At 50.4% G+C, this 15288-nt stretch overlaps 1 protein-coding gene across 19 annotated transcripts in view; it reads left to right on the top strand.

Annotated features, from left to right (window-relative positions):
- Window positions 1-15288, top strand: part of IKZF1 (IKAROS family zinc finger 1) — a 101201-nt gene that overhangs the window by 15971 nt on the left and 69942 nt on the right. For all 19 annotated transcript variants that reach the window (XM_047850958.1, XM_047850955.1, XM_047850953.1 and 16 more), the window contains exon 3: window positions 7960-8079. In XM_047850958.1, coding sequence (XP_047706914.1) covers window positions 7960-8079 — 120 coding nt within the window. The remainder of the gene's footprint in view (window positions 1-7959; window positions 8080-15288) is intronic.

A 15288-nucleotide genomic window follows, 5' to 3' on the forward strand; every position in this document is an offset into this window, starting at 1 on the left:
CTGGGGTCCGTGTTTTCTGCCAGCTCTTAGAGTTCATCCCAGTTTGAGAACCTCAACAGAAAAATCTCCCAGATAAAATTAGTTTTCCTATGAAATCCAAGAGCAACCTAGAAAGGGTTCCATATAGGTCGATACTCTTTGGGAGGGTGGGGGGAAGGAAATGACTGCTTGATCTGCTCTAGACCCCAAACCCATGCCAAGGGTGGTGTTTGAGAGGGAGAGCGGGAGAAAGACAGCCGGAAAACACAATTTAGAGTATCTGTTAAGCTTTGCTCCCCTTTGCTGAACATTTTTTTGAGCCATATTGGATGTGGCTCTTCTCATCATGGGGACCCAGGACGTGGAGTGGTCAGTATTGGGAGGTGAGGCCCAAGGGCCCATCACACACTGTCCCGCTAGGCGGTGTTGGACAGGATGACCCATCAGCCCGTCCGGCAAAGCCTGTGTGGCTCCCGTGTTCCTAGGCGTGGGAAGCCCACCCTCTGTCTGGCCCTGCATCTGGGCTTTGGGTTTTCAGTATTTTACCTTTTAGAACCTGCCAGGCTCATGGCCAATCCCGGGGTTGGCCTCTATGGGAGAATGGCCTGTCCTTGGCGGCTTGGCTGACCTGCCCCCAGCCGTTTACAAGTTTTTATTGAATTCTGCGTCTCGGGACCAAATGTGTGACTGCTGCCCCACTTGGTGGATGTTCGCCCACTGGAGAGTGTGCAGGAGAGAAGGTTCGAGTTCACGCCGCAATCCCAGACGTCTCCCGCCTCCTCTGGCCCAGCTTCTCCCGTCATCCCGTCACTTGGCAAGCGTGGACTTAAACTCCCCAGGCTACCGAGAACAAGGCCAAGGCTAGCTTGTCGGCCCAGCCGTGCAGGAGCGTCACGTACGTGGGCGGAAGTGAGAACTGGCCGGCAGTTTGGCATTTCCCTGTGTGAACTACGTGGTACTGAAGGAGTTCTTTCTAGAGTTGCACCCACGAGCGGGCAGGGAGTTGACCCAGACGCTCCCTGCAGCGCTGATGCTAATGTCTAAAAACTTGGGCACACGGGCACACTGATTCAAACCGCTCTTGTGAACAAGGATGATGCAAAACCTTCATACTGGAACAGGCCCAAGACACGTGCCCAAGTGAAAGCGGCGTTCAAGACAGTACGCAAAGCGTGATCCATTCTGTGAAATGAAAACAAATCACACACACCACACACACACTCAATCTACATGTTTGCATGTTGAGGAAAATTCTGGAGGGATAGTTAGCAATCTAGACTTCCCCTCTGGAGCTTGGTGATGGGAAGGAGGTCGGGCTGTGGAGGAAGAAAAGGGAGCCTTTACGTCCTTATAGGCTTCATATCTACTATCTTGCTGTCTTTAAGGTCTGTTTGCATTTATGTCTCTCAGACACATTCTTTGATTCTGAAACAGGAGTACAACAACAGAAACAACAGAGAGGGAGAAAAAAAAAAGATTGGCTCTTGGAAGCCTCCCATTGGCCTGGGGAAGCGGGTCCCACCCAGGATTGCCAGAGGCCTCAGGGAGAGGGAATTAGCTTGTCAAAAAGGCAGGATGTTAAAAACTTCCATAGGCGAAGAGACCCTTTCATTGTTTCTGATTTCTCTTGGGTAACTTCTTTTCCTTTTAAGTTTATTTGTTTATTTTGAGAGAGAGTCCCAAGCAGGTTCTGAACTGTCAGCACAGAGCCCGACGCAGGGCTCAAACCCACAAACCATGAGATCATGACCTGAGCCGAAGTCAGACGTCCAACCGACTCAGCCCCCCAGGCACCCCTCACTTAGGTAGCTTCTAAGGTGACACATGAATGAAGCCTCTGTCCTTTGAGGTCCCAGAGCCACAGCTGAAGGCCCTGACCCGGGTGGGCATCTCCAGAGTGTTTTGTCTCATATCTTGTCAACAACGATATCAAAAGCCTTGTTTTCCTCTGATTGTTTTCTTGCCCTTTACCATGATGCAAATTCTGGTTGCTGGCTTTTGAAAGTGGGCATTGGGGGAGGGGTGCAAGAATGAAGGGAGTCCCGTGGCCCAGGAAGGCCTGAAAAAGGAAACGCCTCTGTGGTCGAGAAGATTCCAGATCTGGTCTGAAATGTAGTCTGTATACACTCAGCAGAGGAAATGCTCCTTCCAAAACACGAATGGTGTAGCCGGCAGCATTCTAAACAGCGAGCAGAACATCTGAAGGGTTGTGCCATTTTCCCGAAAGATGGGAAGGACACTTTCTGCTTCTTGCTGGTTCTCCAATTCACACCTAATCACGTTGCTTTTCCTCTCCCATTTCTGAAATTGAGGATAATGACAGGTAGCTGTGGAATAAGGATGTACATTTAGTCAAACAGGAGTTGACATTCTCGATACGCTGAGGAACGTGTTAGTGAATCACCCTCTTTTCCCATAAAATTCTTCAATGTCAGGTTCTGTCTATAGGAAAGAAAAAACATAGACTTTCCAGGTTGAACCCTACGAAGTTGCCAGTTTCCTGGGTTCAAAAATGTTCCAGCATTGGTGGTGCCATGGGAAGTCAGCCTAGTATCTGTGAAATATTCACTTGAAAATCAAAGAAATTCTCAATATCGGACGTTTTTTCAAACTGCCTTGTTCTTTCTTGCTGGGGTTTTTTCCTAAATGTGGACTGAGCCCTGGTCAATTGGGTCTTGAGAGTAGATACTCAGTAATGTTACTGACTCACACCCACGATTTGAGACCAGGTTACTGAACAGGCTTAGCAGACAGTCTGCACGAGCAGTCTCTCCCTAACTTAAAAAAAAATTTTTTTTTAATGTTTAGAGAGAGAGAGAGAGAGAGAGAGCACAAGTTGGGGAGGGGCAGAAAGAGAGAGAGACACACAAAATCCAAAGCAGGCTCCAGGCTCTGAGCTGTCAGCACAGAACCCCATGCGGGGCTTGAACTCACGAACCGTGCGATCATGACCTGAGCCAAAGTCAGACGTTTAACTGACTGAGCCCCCCAGGCACCCCTGGGCTCTCCCTAACTATAGGGCACTTGTCATTCATTCTTTGGGCAAAGTTTTTTTTGGTTTTAGTTTTGGTTTTGGTTTTGGTTTTGGTTTTGGTTTTGTGTGTGTGTGTGTGTGTGTGTGTGTGTGTGTGTGTGTGTGTCTTCCTTCTTTGGCAATCTTTCCAAAATATTTTTGTGGCTATGCATTATTTTTTGCTTTCGTTTCTAAGGGAAGAGACAGCCCATGGGAGAATAGGGGTGGTGAGCCCTGTGTCCATACCTCATCTCTGTCCCCAACTGTGGGACCTGAGACAGGTTTCCTGCCTCTTGGACCACCATAGCATCCTCTGCAAAATGAGGGATGTGAACCAGTCGCCATTTAAGGGTCCTCGGGCTCCTATGACCCTAAAGCTACTTTGGATGTCTTCTTAATGGTCTTTGTAATGTTTGTTGGAACAGGGAAAGAAGTATGCTCCACAGGCATACATAATCTGCTTAGGGAAATGAGCCTCATATACTGAAGTGTGTGAGTGGAAATGTGCTTCATAGTAAATCACATTGATTGAATGTCTACCTTTAGGAAACACTGCCCCAAGCATTCTTCTCTTTTCAACTTTACACGCACCCGGTGGTGAAGATATAGGTACCATTTTCTTTGCCTTTTTAAAAAAAATTTTCTTAACATTTATTTTTGAGAGACAGAGAGAGACAGAGTGCAAGTAGGGGAGGGGCAGAGAGAGAGGGAGACATAGAATCTGAAGCAGGCTCCAGGCTCTGTGCTGACAGGCTGAGAGCAGTGAGCCTGACGTGGGGCTCGAACCCACGAACCGTGAGATCATGACCTTAGCTGAAGTTGGATGCTTCGCTGGCTGAGTCACCCAGGCGCCCCCCAGCTACCATTTTCAATTTGCAGAGCTGAGACTCGAGAATTTCAGTGAGTGACCAGAAGTCTCACAGGAAGCCAGGCAGCATGCTGGGTTGCAAGCTTGTCCACTATTCAAGACTTGGGAATCTATATTCTGAGTTTTTATTTACTCCCAGGAATTACATTCCTCTGGGTCATTGTATATAAAAACCACTCTTGGGCGCCTGGGTGGCTCAGTCAGTTAAACGTCTGGTTCGGCTCAGGTCATGATCTCGTGGTTCATGAGTTCGAGCCCTGCGTCGGCCTCTGTGCTGACAGCTCAGAACCTGGAATCTGCTTCGGATTCTGTGTTTCCCTCTCTCTCTGTGCCTCTCCCACTCCCTCTCTCTCTCTCTCAAAAATAAACATTTTAGGGGCGCCTGGGTGGCGCAGTCGGTTAAGCATCCGACTTCAGCCAGGTCACGATCTCGCGGTCCGTGAGTTTGAGCCCCGCGTCAGGCTCTGGGCTGACGGCTCAGAGCCTGGAGCCTGTTTCCGATTCTGTGTCTCCCTCTCTCTCTGCCCCTCCCCCGTTCATGCTCTGTCTCTCTCTGTCCCAAAAGTAAATAAAAACGTTGGAAAAAAAAAATTAAAAAAAAAAAAAATAAATAAACATTTTAAAAAATTGAAAAAAAACACTCTTGCATTCGTGAGGTGGGGAATCACAGACCTTTGTTGGATGAATTTTAATCTACCTGAGAAATTAAATTAACTGGCTTCTGATAGGCAAATTGTACAATTTTCTCATCTGATTTGCCCAAAACACTTCTCACAGATTACCTGTGCTTTATTTAAAGCAGAAGCAGTAGGAAGATTAAATATAAACTGGTAAGAAGTTTCTTTCATTTTTCTAGCAAAGTGAAATTATACTTCCCCTCCTAAATGATTCCATGAAAATAATAACCGCCCTGTGGACAGTTTTATGTGCCGTCGTGTCTCTGAGCGTGAACTTAGGAGAGGTACAGGCACTTGGCACGACACGGACCTCGTGTTTCTGTGGCTTGCTGACGTGTGCAGAACAGGTTCCCTAAGCTTCTTGGATAGATTAGCATTCACACACATTATTTTTCCATCTTCAACCAGCCGTGGGAGATAGGCCAAAATCAGGTTTTTAGCCTCATTTTACTGTCTTGAAGGGGTGACTTATGCCATGTTTCTGTTGGAATGATATCCTGGTTCAAGTGACTTCTGGTCACCCCGCCTTAATGTTTGGGATGTGTTGACCTAATGACCTTAGTTGTGTACCTTTTCTACTCCTCCCGTGGTTTTGCGTTTTAAATGGCTAACCGGGCAAATTTGGTTAAAAGCGACCCACACAAAAAGCTTTGCTTAACAGGAAGGCTTTCACAAAGCGCTGAGTGTTCATCGTAGAAACCTCCCACAGGGAGAGAACCTAAGGACCATTGGGCACAAAGGATCGTGGGAGTGATTCATGTCTTAGCGGCCGCCCAAACTTTGGGGGCTTTTAGGCGACTCGGACCACCTCTTGAAAACTCTCAGTGAGTGAAGGCGAGTCCAGGCCGTGTGACAGCAGAGCCCTCGGGGGGGAGGTGAACATATCCCCCTCTGCTCGCCACCAGGTCTGACTTTGTGCACCACTGTATACACCAGGGATGAGTGTTTATTGCGCCTTCACCCCGGGTTGTCTGTCCCGTGTAGAATCATCATCCCCACTGCTCTCTTGGTGGCATTTTCTCCCCCATGCAGGAAACAGTGGGAGGGCTGAGACTCAGGATGACGGGCACTGGAGAGCTGGCATTTCACTCAGTGCCAGAGCCCGACCAGACCCACAGAACCCGTAGGGGGAGCATCTGTTGTATGAGCATCTTCAGTGTCATGTGGTCAATCTTGTTCCTCAATAAACAGAGCAGTTAAGGGACCAAAAGAGTCATCGAGAGTTACTTGCACGTCCTGTAGCATCAGAGACCACGTTCCTTCATTGGGTAAGTCCTGATTCTTCTTCTGAGAGCATCATGGGATATATCAAAGGGAGGTATCACGGAGAAGATAAACAGGTGCATAAAGATTAGTTCCTCAGCCCCCCACGCCCACCCCATGATAACGACAGCTGGTTAATCACAAGGACACACGTGCGCACCGCCTCGCTCACTCTGTTATACACATTTAACCTTTGGGTCCGTTGGTTCAGCCAGGGGTCTCCACCGTCTGTTCTGGGGGTTTTGTCAGGAGGTCTTTGAGAAGGCAGGTGGCCTTCCAGCCTCCCCATCCGGCAGTGTCCCCACTTTACACGCAGAAGATTGGTTTTTGTATATCGAAGTTCCATGTAAGATCCGTCTTAGCAAAAGAAGGAGGAGAAAGAAAAGGAAGAAGTGGAGGAGGAGGAGAAAAGGAGGAAGGAGAAGGAGGAGGAGAATTGTCCTCTGACCACCCTCTGCCGTTCTCAGAGTCTGAAAACCATTGCTCTTGGCTGTCATAAGGAGAAACCAGTTATCAGCTGGCCCGTTTCCCTCCCGTGTTCTCCTGCTCAATGGAACGCACCTGCCCTCCGTTTCTCTTTGGCTTTCTGTTTTCTTGGGACATCCTCGCCCACCCCATCATTAACAATTCGGGTTGTACTGGCTCTCCAGACACACCCAGTAATGCTCTGTGTGAAAATATGCTAACTGCAGCGACCACAGCCAAGCTGGAGGACTCAGCCACGATGTCTTCTTCCTAGCCATGTTTTCTGGGTCCCGAGCGTTTGTGTGCTCTGCAAGGATGTCCTTCGCCTGCGAGCCAGGTCACCAGCCCTGCCAGTGAATGTGTAACCCCCGCCTTCCACTTTTCTGTTAACCTCCTTGAAGGTCTTCGTCTCCACCGGGGTCCTGCAGCCACTCTGATGGGTTATTTTGCATCAGCGTCATTTCGTGCATGTGGTCTGTGTTGCCTAAGCCAGTTTTAAGTTGTGTCTGGAAGGTTGGAAGGGACAGGTGCTTCAGTTTCAAGGGAAACAAGAGGGTTTTCTACCAGTCATGGCTTCCCAGCGCTGGGTTTCTGGGAGTCGGAGGGGAGGGTGGGTTCCCCAGTGGGGGAGCCTCTAGTTAAAGGTAATTCTAATGGGGTCAGAATAGATCTAGCCATCCTGTAAAACCCGATTTCGTTTGCTGAGTCGCACTTGGCAAAGGAGAAGCGACTTTTCAGTTGTGCGGATCCTTTTGCTGTATTTCAAAGTAAGAATTCCACGGAGAGAATCGTGGTCCCAGGAGGCATCGGATTCCCTGTTCCTTCTCTTTCCAAGCCTGCACTCCCCGCCAGGTGGAATCAAATCAGGCCACTGGCAGAATATTCCCTGGCTCTCTAAAAGGCAGTGAACAGCTCCAGCACGTGTAGCTCTGAGCAAGATAATCAGTCAGCTGACCTTTAAAACAAATTAAGTGGAAGGTGGGAAGAAGCCTGATTGCGGGAGGGTAGGTTGGAACCAGCTTACAGGAAAGAATGTGAGCTAGTCTTCAAAATGTAGATGCCTGAGCACTGAGTGGCTCAGGCAGTTGGGCATCTAACTCTTGATTTCGGCTCAGGTCATGATCCCAGGGTTGTGGGATCAAGTCCCACATCGGGCTCTGCACTGAGCATGGAGCCTGTTTAGGATTCTGTCTCTCTCTCTCCCCCTCTCTCTGCTCCCCCCCCCCGCTGCCCCCTCTCTCTCTAAAATAAAAATAAATAAATAAATAAATAAATAAATAAATAAATAAATGAAATTTGAACATAGGTGCCATTGGACCCAGGCACAAAACTTCCAGGAGTTTATACTGTGATGATTGTTGAGAGCATGTGCAAAAGTTGGCCACTGGGATGTTCATCACAGTGTCATTTAAGAGGAAAAAAGATGGAAAGCCATATACATTCAAAAAGAGAATAAAGGATGTAAATAAATCCTAGTGTGGCCATGCGATGGGGTATCACACAGATGTCCTAAATAAGGCTGTGGAAGTCTGGTCACTGGCATGGAGCAGTGATCGTGAGAATGTCTGAAAAGTACCATTGATTTGGGTGGACTAGACCACCCCATATTATCCATAATATAGAAATCTATGTAAATCACTACCCTCGGCAGTGACCACGGCCCCAGACACTCAAGCTGCTACTTGCCTCCCCAGGGAAGGAAAGCCCCCCAGTGAGTGACACTCCGGATGATGGGGACGAACCGATGCCCGTCCCCGAAGACCTTTCCACCACGTCTGGAGGACAGCAGAGCTCCAAGTCCGAGAGAGGAGCGGGTGAGTCGGCCGGCCGGGCGTCCCATTGGCGGGCTGTGGCACACTCTGTTCCCCTACCACCTAGGTCCCTTTGTCTCCTTCCACAGTCCTTGGTCAGGTGGTTGGGATCATCTTACCTGCTGTTTCCCCTCAACCACCATGTTAGGAAGACGTGGGGTAAAGGTCACCAAGGTGGGGCCCTCATGTGTGCAGGAGGACAGACAGGTCACCGTGGCCGTGACACTCACATGCAGGGGCCAAAGAGCACAGTGGGAGAGCACCCCGCATGGGGGCACATCCATAGTGCTGTCTCCTGCCTTCGGGGTGCCGCAGAAATACCCGGTTTTATGGGCTCTAGGTAGTGACAATTATACATTGTATGCGTTATGGCAGTAGGGTGAGTTAGCGTGAGAGCTTCGGTTTAGAAGAAACCAAGTCTGCCCATTTTATGTTGACCCTCTCAGCTGCGTGTCTTAAATGCCAAATTTAATGCAAAACAGAAAATTTTAAATGTTACAAAAAGCCTTTTGTCACATGCCTTTTCCATAAAGAGGTTTGGAAGTTTCCACAGTCCCTGCCATGGTTAACTTCCACGGTACAGTTCACGTTTGGAAAGTCCGGTCTCCCCTCTTGGTTTTATAGAACGGAGGTCCCAAGAAGTTCAGCAAAATAACTGAGGTCAAAAACGGGGTCAGAATCAGACTCAATTTCTAACTCAAAGACTAGTTTTCACACTTTATACCATGTTCTCACGAGATAATGAGTCAACAGTTCCCTAGAATACCTATTTTCTCTTTCTTTTTTGGAAGTAAAAAAAAAAAAAACTGTGATATTGAGAGCCATGTATTTGCACAAAAGAGTGTCACGTAGGGGACGCAGGTGGAAACAAGGAGGCACGGATCCCATGTGGAGAGGCTCTGGAAGCACCCACAGCCGAGGACGGCGATGTGTGTGAAGGTCTCGGGGTTCTGGAAACCACCGCAGCTATCTTTCTATAGGACATCCTGATGTAGCAACCAAGAAATGCATTTTGTGTTATTTCCATGTGTCTTAGAGACCAGGAAGACTCTGGGTATAAGGGTTCTTTTACAGAAAAAAATAGCTACACAATTCGTGGTGCAAACAGACAAGGATAGTGGCCAAATCCATTCGTTCGAGATGAACCAAGGAAACAAGTACATTTATGACGTATTTTTCCTATTAGACTGTGGCCACTGGGCGTGGGGGAGTGGGTGGGAAGAGAAACAGTTCTGGATTTTCCACATCACTTCTGGGATTCCCAAAGTTTGGACACAGAAGAGCCCGCTGCTTTGTCGTTGACACATTTATTTTTAAGATCAAGTCGTATTGGTGTATCACGTACAGTGCTAGCTAAGCAGTTCCTTTGAAAACACATTGACATAAATCAAAAAGCCAAATTTCAAGCCAGTGGTGGCACACATGTATGATGTTTACATGTATGATGTTTACAAAGATGGCACCCGAATAGCTAATGTTGGGGACGGCCCTGCATCGCAAACCCGCCCCCCCCCCCCGCCCCGTCCTGGAAGCAGCCAGTGAGGTGGGTACTGTTCTCTGCACTTTGGACTGTGGCAGGCGTGTGCTCTTGACCTACCTGGGACACAGAGGAAATTAGGTGGCTACGTTGCCACCAACCGTTCCAATGAACCCGGAGCCCAGACATCAGCATCAGGACTCTGAAGTCGTCATGGGTTAACCAGTGAGCGCTCCCTGCTTTCTTCGCCGCTGCCCCGATAGTTGGCTGATTCCCAGAGAGCAGAGGACAGCATGGAATCTACTTGGCATAGGTCAATAGACACTCCTTACAGGTGCCTTCACGATATTCTAGATGCACCTCTTGTCAGATTCCAGTTGCTGGGGACCTTTCCCTAGTACGAGGCCACCAGGCCGCTGGCGGGCACTCCTGACTCCTTCCCAGGCTGGTTTGCTCGGCTGAGGCTTGAGCTCTAGAGGCTAGTGTGCCCTGGGCAGGTGTGGTGTGGAACTGGGGCTGGTCCGTAGTTCCCTGTGGTCTCCCGCCAGTGGTCCCTTGCCACGTGTGACAGGATTTTTTCATCTGCTTCTCCTAGTGGGATGAAGTTTGTGACAGATGAATTCCAGAATTGTAAAATTTAAGACACCTGGAAAGCCTCTCTGGCTTGGCTTGTAAAGAGCGGTTGCTGTAGCCGTAACAGGGCCAGGCAGGGAGAGCCATTTGAAGGGGGGTGCCGAGACGCCGTTTCGGAGAGCCAGCGCTCCCCTGGAGGGGCTAGAGGTCAAAGCCGGTTATGGGATCGCTGCCAGGAAGCCAAGAAATGCAGAAGCGTGGAAGCCGCTCAAATGCGCAAGAGGGGAGGGGTCTGAGGAGCAGTTAGCGAGAGCGAGAATTCCAGAAGACCAAGCGCAGGGAGGCATCTAGGCAGTCGGTTATTCTCCGCGGCATCTGAGTTTTAGAAACCATGCTTTAGGATATTTGTAGGAAACCAACTAGCATTAGCGTGTGCTGATAGGTTGTTTCTGGAAGTGACTTGTCATACGTGGCGTTAAACAAATTAAGTGTGCAAGTGGCAATAGGAGATGATGGAAAAAAAAAACCCGGAGGTTGTAGATGGGAGGATGGGGGAGGTGCGTTTGAAGCCCTGTGTCATCAGCTCCACGGGAAGAAGCCAGAAGAGCAGAGGGGTGTTGGAGGGCAGACAACAGGAAGTGAGAAACAGCCCCTCCCTTCGCCGAAGGAGTGAAGTGTCTTTGTTGAGCGCTGGTCCCATAGAAGGAGTGGCAAGGGGTGGCGAGGGCTGGTGGCGCAGGGGGAAGGCTGCAGAGTCAGAGAGGATGCTTCTCACGTCCAAAGCCGAGCCCTTCTCGCGGCTGGCCGTGTGCCTCTGGCGAGACTTTCACCACCTTGGAGCCTGTTTCCTCATTTTCAAGAGGCAACAGTGGTGAAACTCATCTCATTTCCAGGGCTTCCAGGGTTACATGAAAAAATAGAAACCTACTTTGCTGAAGACGGAGTGGCAAAGGCAGAACGTAAAAAGGACAGTTAAAAAGCAGAAAAAGGAAGCAATTTGTGCAAAGCAGATCTTGTAAAGATTGATGAGACAGAAAGACCGCCCTGTGGCTGGTCTGCTGGAGGGAAGGGAAAGAGAAAACAGGTAACGTTTGGGGCCCCGAGGACAGAAGGACAATTTATGGATAATAATTAAAAAATTGACCCAAGGAATAGGCAAACTGAAAATAGAACCCAAATAGAGGAATTAGAAGAGAGCTCGGGGGCGCTGGCCACTGCCCGACCCAAGTGGACGGACAAATGGCCAGATGCCCCAAAGGTGCAAACTCTTTGGCGATAATGGCCCCCTGGCAGGTCTGCTTTAAGAGAGACCATGGGCCGTGGCTTCCAGTAATGTTGCCCTTCAGGGGTAGACACGTCGAATCTCAACCCTAGTCTCGGACAAATCGGTGGGGAGTGGTAGAAACCAACCCCGCCCGGTGGAGAGAAGTGGCAGCCCTAATTTTTTTTTTAAAAAACTGTTTTAAGTTTATTTATTTATTTTGAAAGAGGCAGAGAGAATCCCAAGCAGGCTCCGTGCTGTCAGGGTGGAGCCCGCTGCGGGGCTTGAACTCATAAAATGTGAGGTCATGACCTGAGCCAAAACCAAGAGTCAGGTGCTTAACCGACTGACCCACCCAGGTGCCCCAGAGGTTCTACATTTCATTCCTTCACCCAGTGTTGGAGGAACCCTGGAGGACCGTGTAGAAATACGGCCTCCTGGATTAAAGAGACAGAGAGAGAGAGAGAGAGAGATGGGGACCAGATGTCACAGGAGTATGGCTACAGCTCTTACGTGCCTCCATTTTCTTCTGGGCCCGAGTAAGAGGAAACAGAGACGTGAAATGTAACTTGGAGAATTGAAGTTGGACGCAGAGGAGAACTTCCGGACGGGGAGGGATGTCATCTTCTTCATGGGACGATAGCTTCTGCTTCTGAAGTGGTCTCTTTAAAAATGAGAGAAGTCTCTCCTCTCTGAAGTGGTTGTGTGTGAAAGCACGTAACACAGAGCATGTACTCAGTGACCGCTTCGGGCAACCCGACGTGTACCCGCTTCACCATGGCAGCCAGGCGAGAGATGTGGAAAACTGGGGCTCGAGATTTCTTCTAGGGGCTTTTGAAGGCATCTCGCGTAGGAATGATGGCAGGGATTAGCATCCAACAAGGCAGATAGATAGCCTTGCTCGGAAAGAAACTACAAGCTTCCCTATTCTCCGCCTTTATTCAGTGACCCCTCGCCTCTTCCTTCTTTGCTGACTTGTCCTCCCCTCGCGTGAACAGGGTTCCAAGTCCCGATGTTAGGCACGGGTCCTCCTCAAGCCCTAGGGTGCTTTGGGGGAGCGCGCAGGCCTGGAGGGGGGCCCTGGCCTGGGGTCGGAGGCTGGCTCCCTGCCAGGCAGGTGCGGGGCATGGAGGAGGCCCCTCCCCTGTGAATGGAGAGGGCTGGCAGGGAGGCAAGCCTGGGGGCCGGAGCAGAGGAGGAAGGGAGGAACCAGAGTCAGGGAAGAAAGATGGGAGTAGAGATGGCTGTCCCTGAGGAAGACAGTCAGCAAACATACAGCAGTTGACTCAGTAGAGTCAACTGGAAGACTGGAAGACTGGAGACTGACGGGGGTTGCTGAAGGCTTGTCCCAGAGGGCTTAGCCACATGAGCAGATCGTGGGGATCCAGTCACTCTCCAGTTACTCTGGGCCTGAATGTGGGGCGGGAACGTGTATTTACGCATGCCGCTGCTTCCTTCTGGAAGGTGTTTCTCTTGCACTGCTCACTTGCGTAACCCACCCCACCCCAGGGTCGGTGCTTTGTTTCAGGACCTCTCTCCAGTAGGCAGTGTGTCACGTCCCAGGGTGGTGCTTGGAGCCCAGCTCTGCACCCCCCGGGTGGCCTTCTCGAAGCTAATCTGGCTTTCCATCAAGTCCCTTGGACCACGGTTTGCTGCTTCACACACTGGCAAAAATGGAAAGAAAAAAAAAAAAGGAGAAAAAAATTCTAGATTTTTTTCCCCCCTTTCCCTTGAATCCAGGAAAATGATCAAGGATGTGAAGACATAAATTTTCTTTCTTTTTTTTTTTTTTTGATGTATGCAAAGTAAAAATCCCTTCACTGCGTCATGAGTTTGAGGACAGATTTGGAAGAGTCACATGCTTTTAATTGGTCCATCAGGGTGCCCGATCTCACCCTTTGTTTTCAAGTTTAGGCAGAATCCCAAGGCAGTGGAGAGGTGGCTGCGTGCCTGGAAGCCTTCTCGGCAGCCTGGGGACGAGGGGGACATGGTGCAGAGAGTTTTTCCCGATGGAGGGAGAAAGCAGTGGCTTTGGTCTAATTGGAGATTGGGCGCCGGCTTTTGAGGACGGATGCTATGCCTCCTTATCTAATCAGCAGTTAGAGGAAGTTGTTTTTATCTGTGAAATGCATCTCCCCTGAACCGATAAACCCCAGTTTGGTGAGGGAGGAAAATTATCTAACAGCATCTGAGCGCTGGCTGCAGCCGAGCTCAAGCGCCTTCAGATGGGATACACCCTTGCGAAAGCAGTCCCAAGGCCAGAAGCTGCTTGCACGACTCCTGGTGGCTGGCTGGCTGGGTTTGGGGGGTTCATTGTCCTTTGAGGCAAAACTGAAAGCCTGTCACTTGGATTCTTGTTCACCTCGCCGTGCGTTCCGTGCAATGGCTCCAATGGTGCAAAAGCGTAAGATTCTGCATGACTCCCCTGTGGCTCACTGTCCCCGTCTCGGAACACCTCCCTGAGAGGGACGTGTTGTCCCCAGGACGTTTCCAAGCCCTGATGATTGCAGTCGGAAAGACTCCCATTTTCCTGAATCTCCCCAAACATGAGAGGTAGCCTCACGAAAGTGGGTTTGCCTCCCCCGCCCAAGACTTTCAGGGTTTCAGAAGAGTGGCTGGTATAGAACACGTTCATTGCTTCCCGTTGGAATGTGTTTTTGTCACCCCTGTGTCGTTGGCCGGTGCAGAGCGCTGAGGCTCCGTGGGGGTCTCCGCAGGATGCATGGCTTGTGGCACCCCGGAGGAGGGCGAGTGACTGTGTGTGATGCCAGCATCATCTTTTACTGTGTTTCCTGGGGACGGGCGGGACCGGACCACACATGTTGAAGAACATTCCTTGGAAAAAAATGAAACTGCGGTGTGTGTGTGTGTGTCTCCTGTGTGGTGTTTGACAAGAACTCACAGTTCCCCTGGAGGAACATCTCTGGGCTGGGACTCCATCCCTGGCTCTGCTGTGTCCTTCCTTGCTGGCCCTGGCAGGTGGATTCACACCGTTCCCGTCCCCGGGAGCTGACAGGACTCACCCTGCCCACCACTGTCATGTGGAAACCACGGGCCAGGCGGCTCACAGGTGGACGGTCATCCACAGAGGCCACTGCCGGGTAATCGTTATCTTTCCGTCCACCGGGCTCGCTGTGAGATGTTCCGCGGCACCTGGATGGATAGGCGTGTGCCGGTGACACCTCGTGGCCAGCGGATTTGCGGGGAGACCCTAATACGAGTGACCTCCCCCAAAGCCCAGCATCCTTAAGAAATGAGGCAAGGCCCTTAGATTCCCAGGCTGAGAGCAGGGGACAAGGAAGAGTCCAGCCCGGACTGGACAATGTGGGAGCGTTACGCTGCCTCCGTGGAGGGGCACCGGTCAGGAGCATGTGTGTGGGGATGTTGGGCTGCTGTGCTGCTCTGTTCTGTCCTGTCCCATATGGACTGTCCGGTGAGGGCCCGTATGGACTGCATGTGCGCACGAATAAATGCCCACAACGTCCCGGAGGTTCTCAAGGTATGATCCAAAGCAGGGCCTCCATGGGAGGCTTCCCCTGCTGGGTTGACTTAGGGATTTGTGCAGATACGATTGATGCTGGCTTAGTTGTTTGCTCAGACCTCGGCTTCTCGGATCTTAGGACCTCCCATTCAATAACATTTATACCGACAGAGCCCTTCGTTGTGCCGAGTTGATGCCATGATGCCAAATGCACCGGGGGTCGTGGCCAAATGCACCACAGTGATGCACAAAAATGTAGGGAAGGAAGACTTGCTCCTCGCTAAGCTGGGCGGAGGGGAGAGGAGGGTTGGGAAGACTCCCCAAGTAGAAGCTGGAGCAGGTAGGAGAGCTGAGCCACGTTGGACTTGAGAAACAGTGGTGGCTGGGTAGAAGGCAAGAGCGCGGGTGAAGAGGCTTCCT

Source organism: Prionailurus viverrinus, chromosome A2, assembly GCF_022837055.1.
Source record: "Prionailurus viverrinus isolate Anna chromosome A2, UM_Priviv_1.0, whole genome shotgun sequence".
NCBI lineage: Eukaryota > Metazoa > Chordata > Mammalia > Carnivora > Felidae > Prionailurus > Prionailurus viverrinus.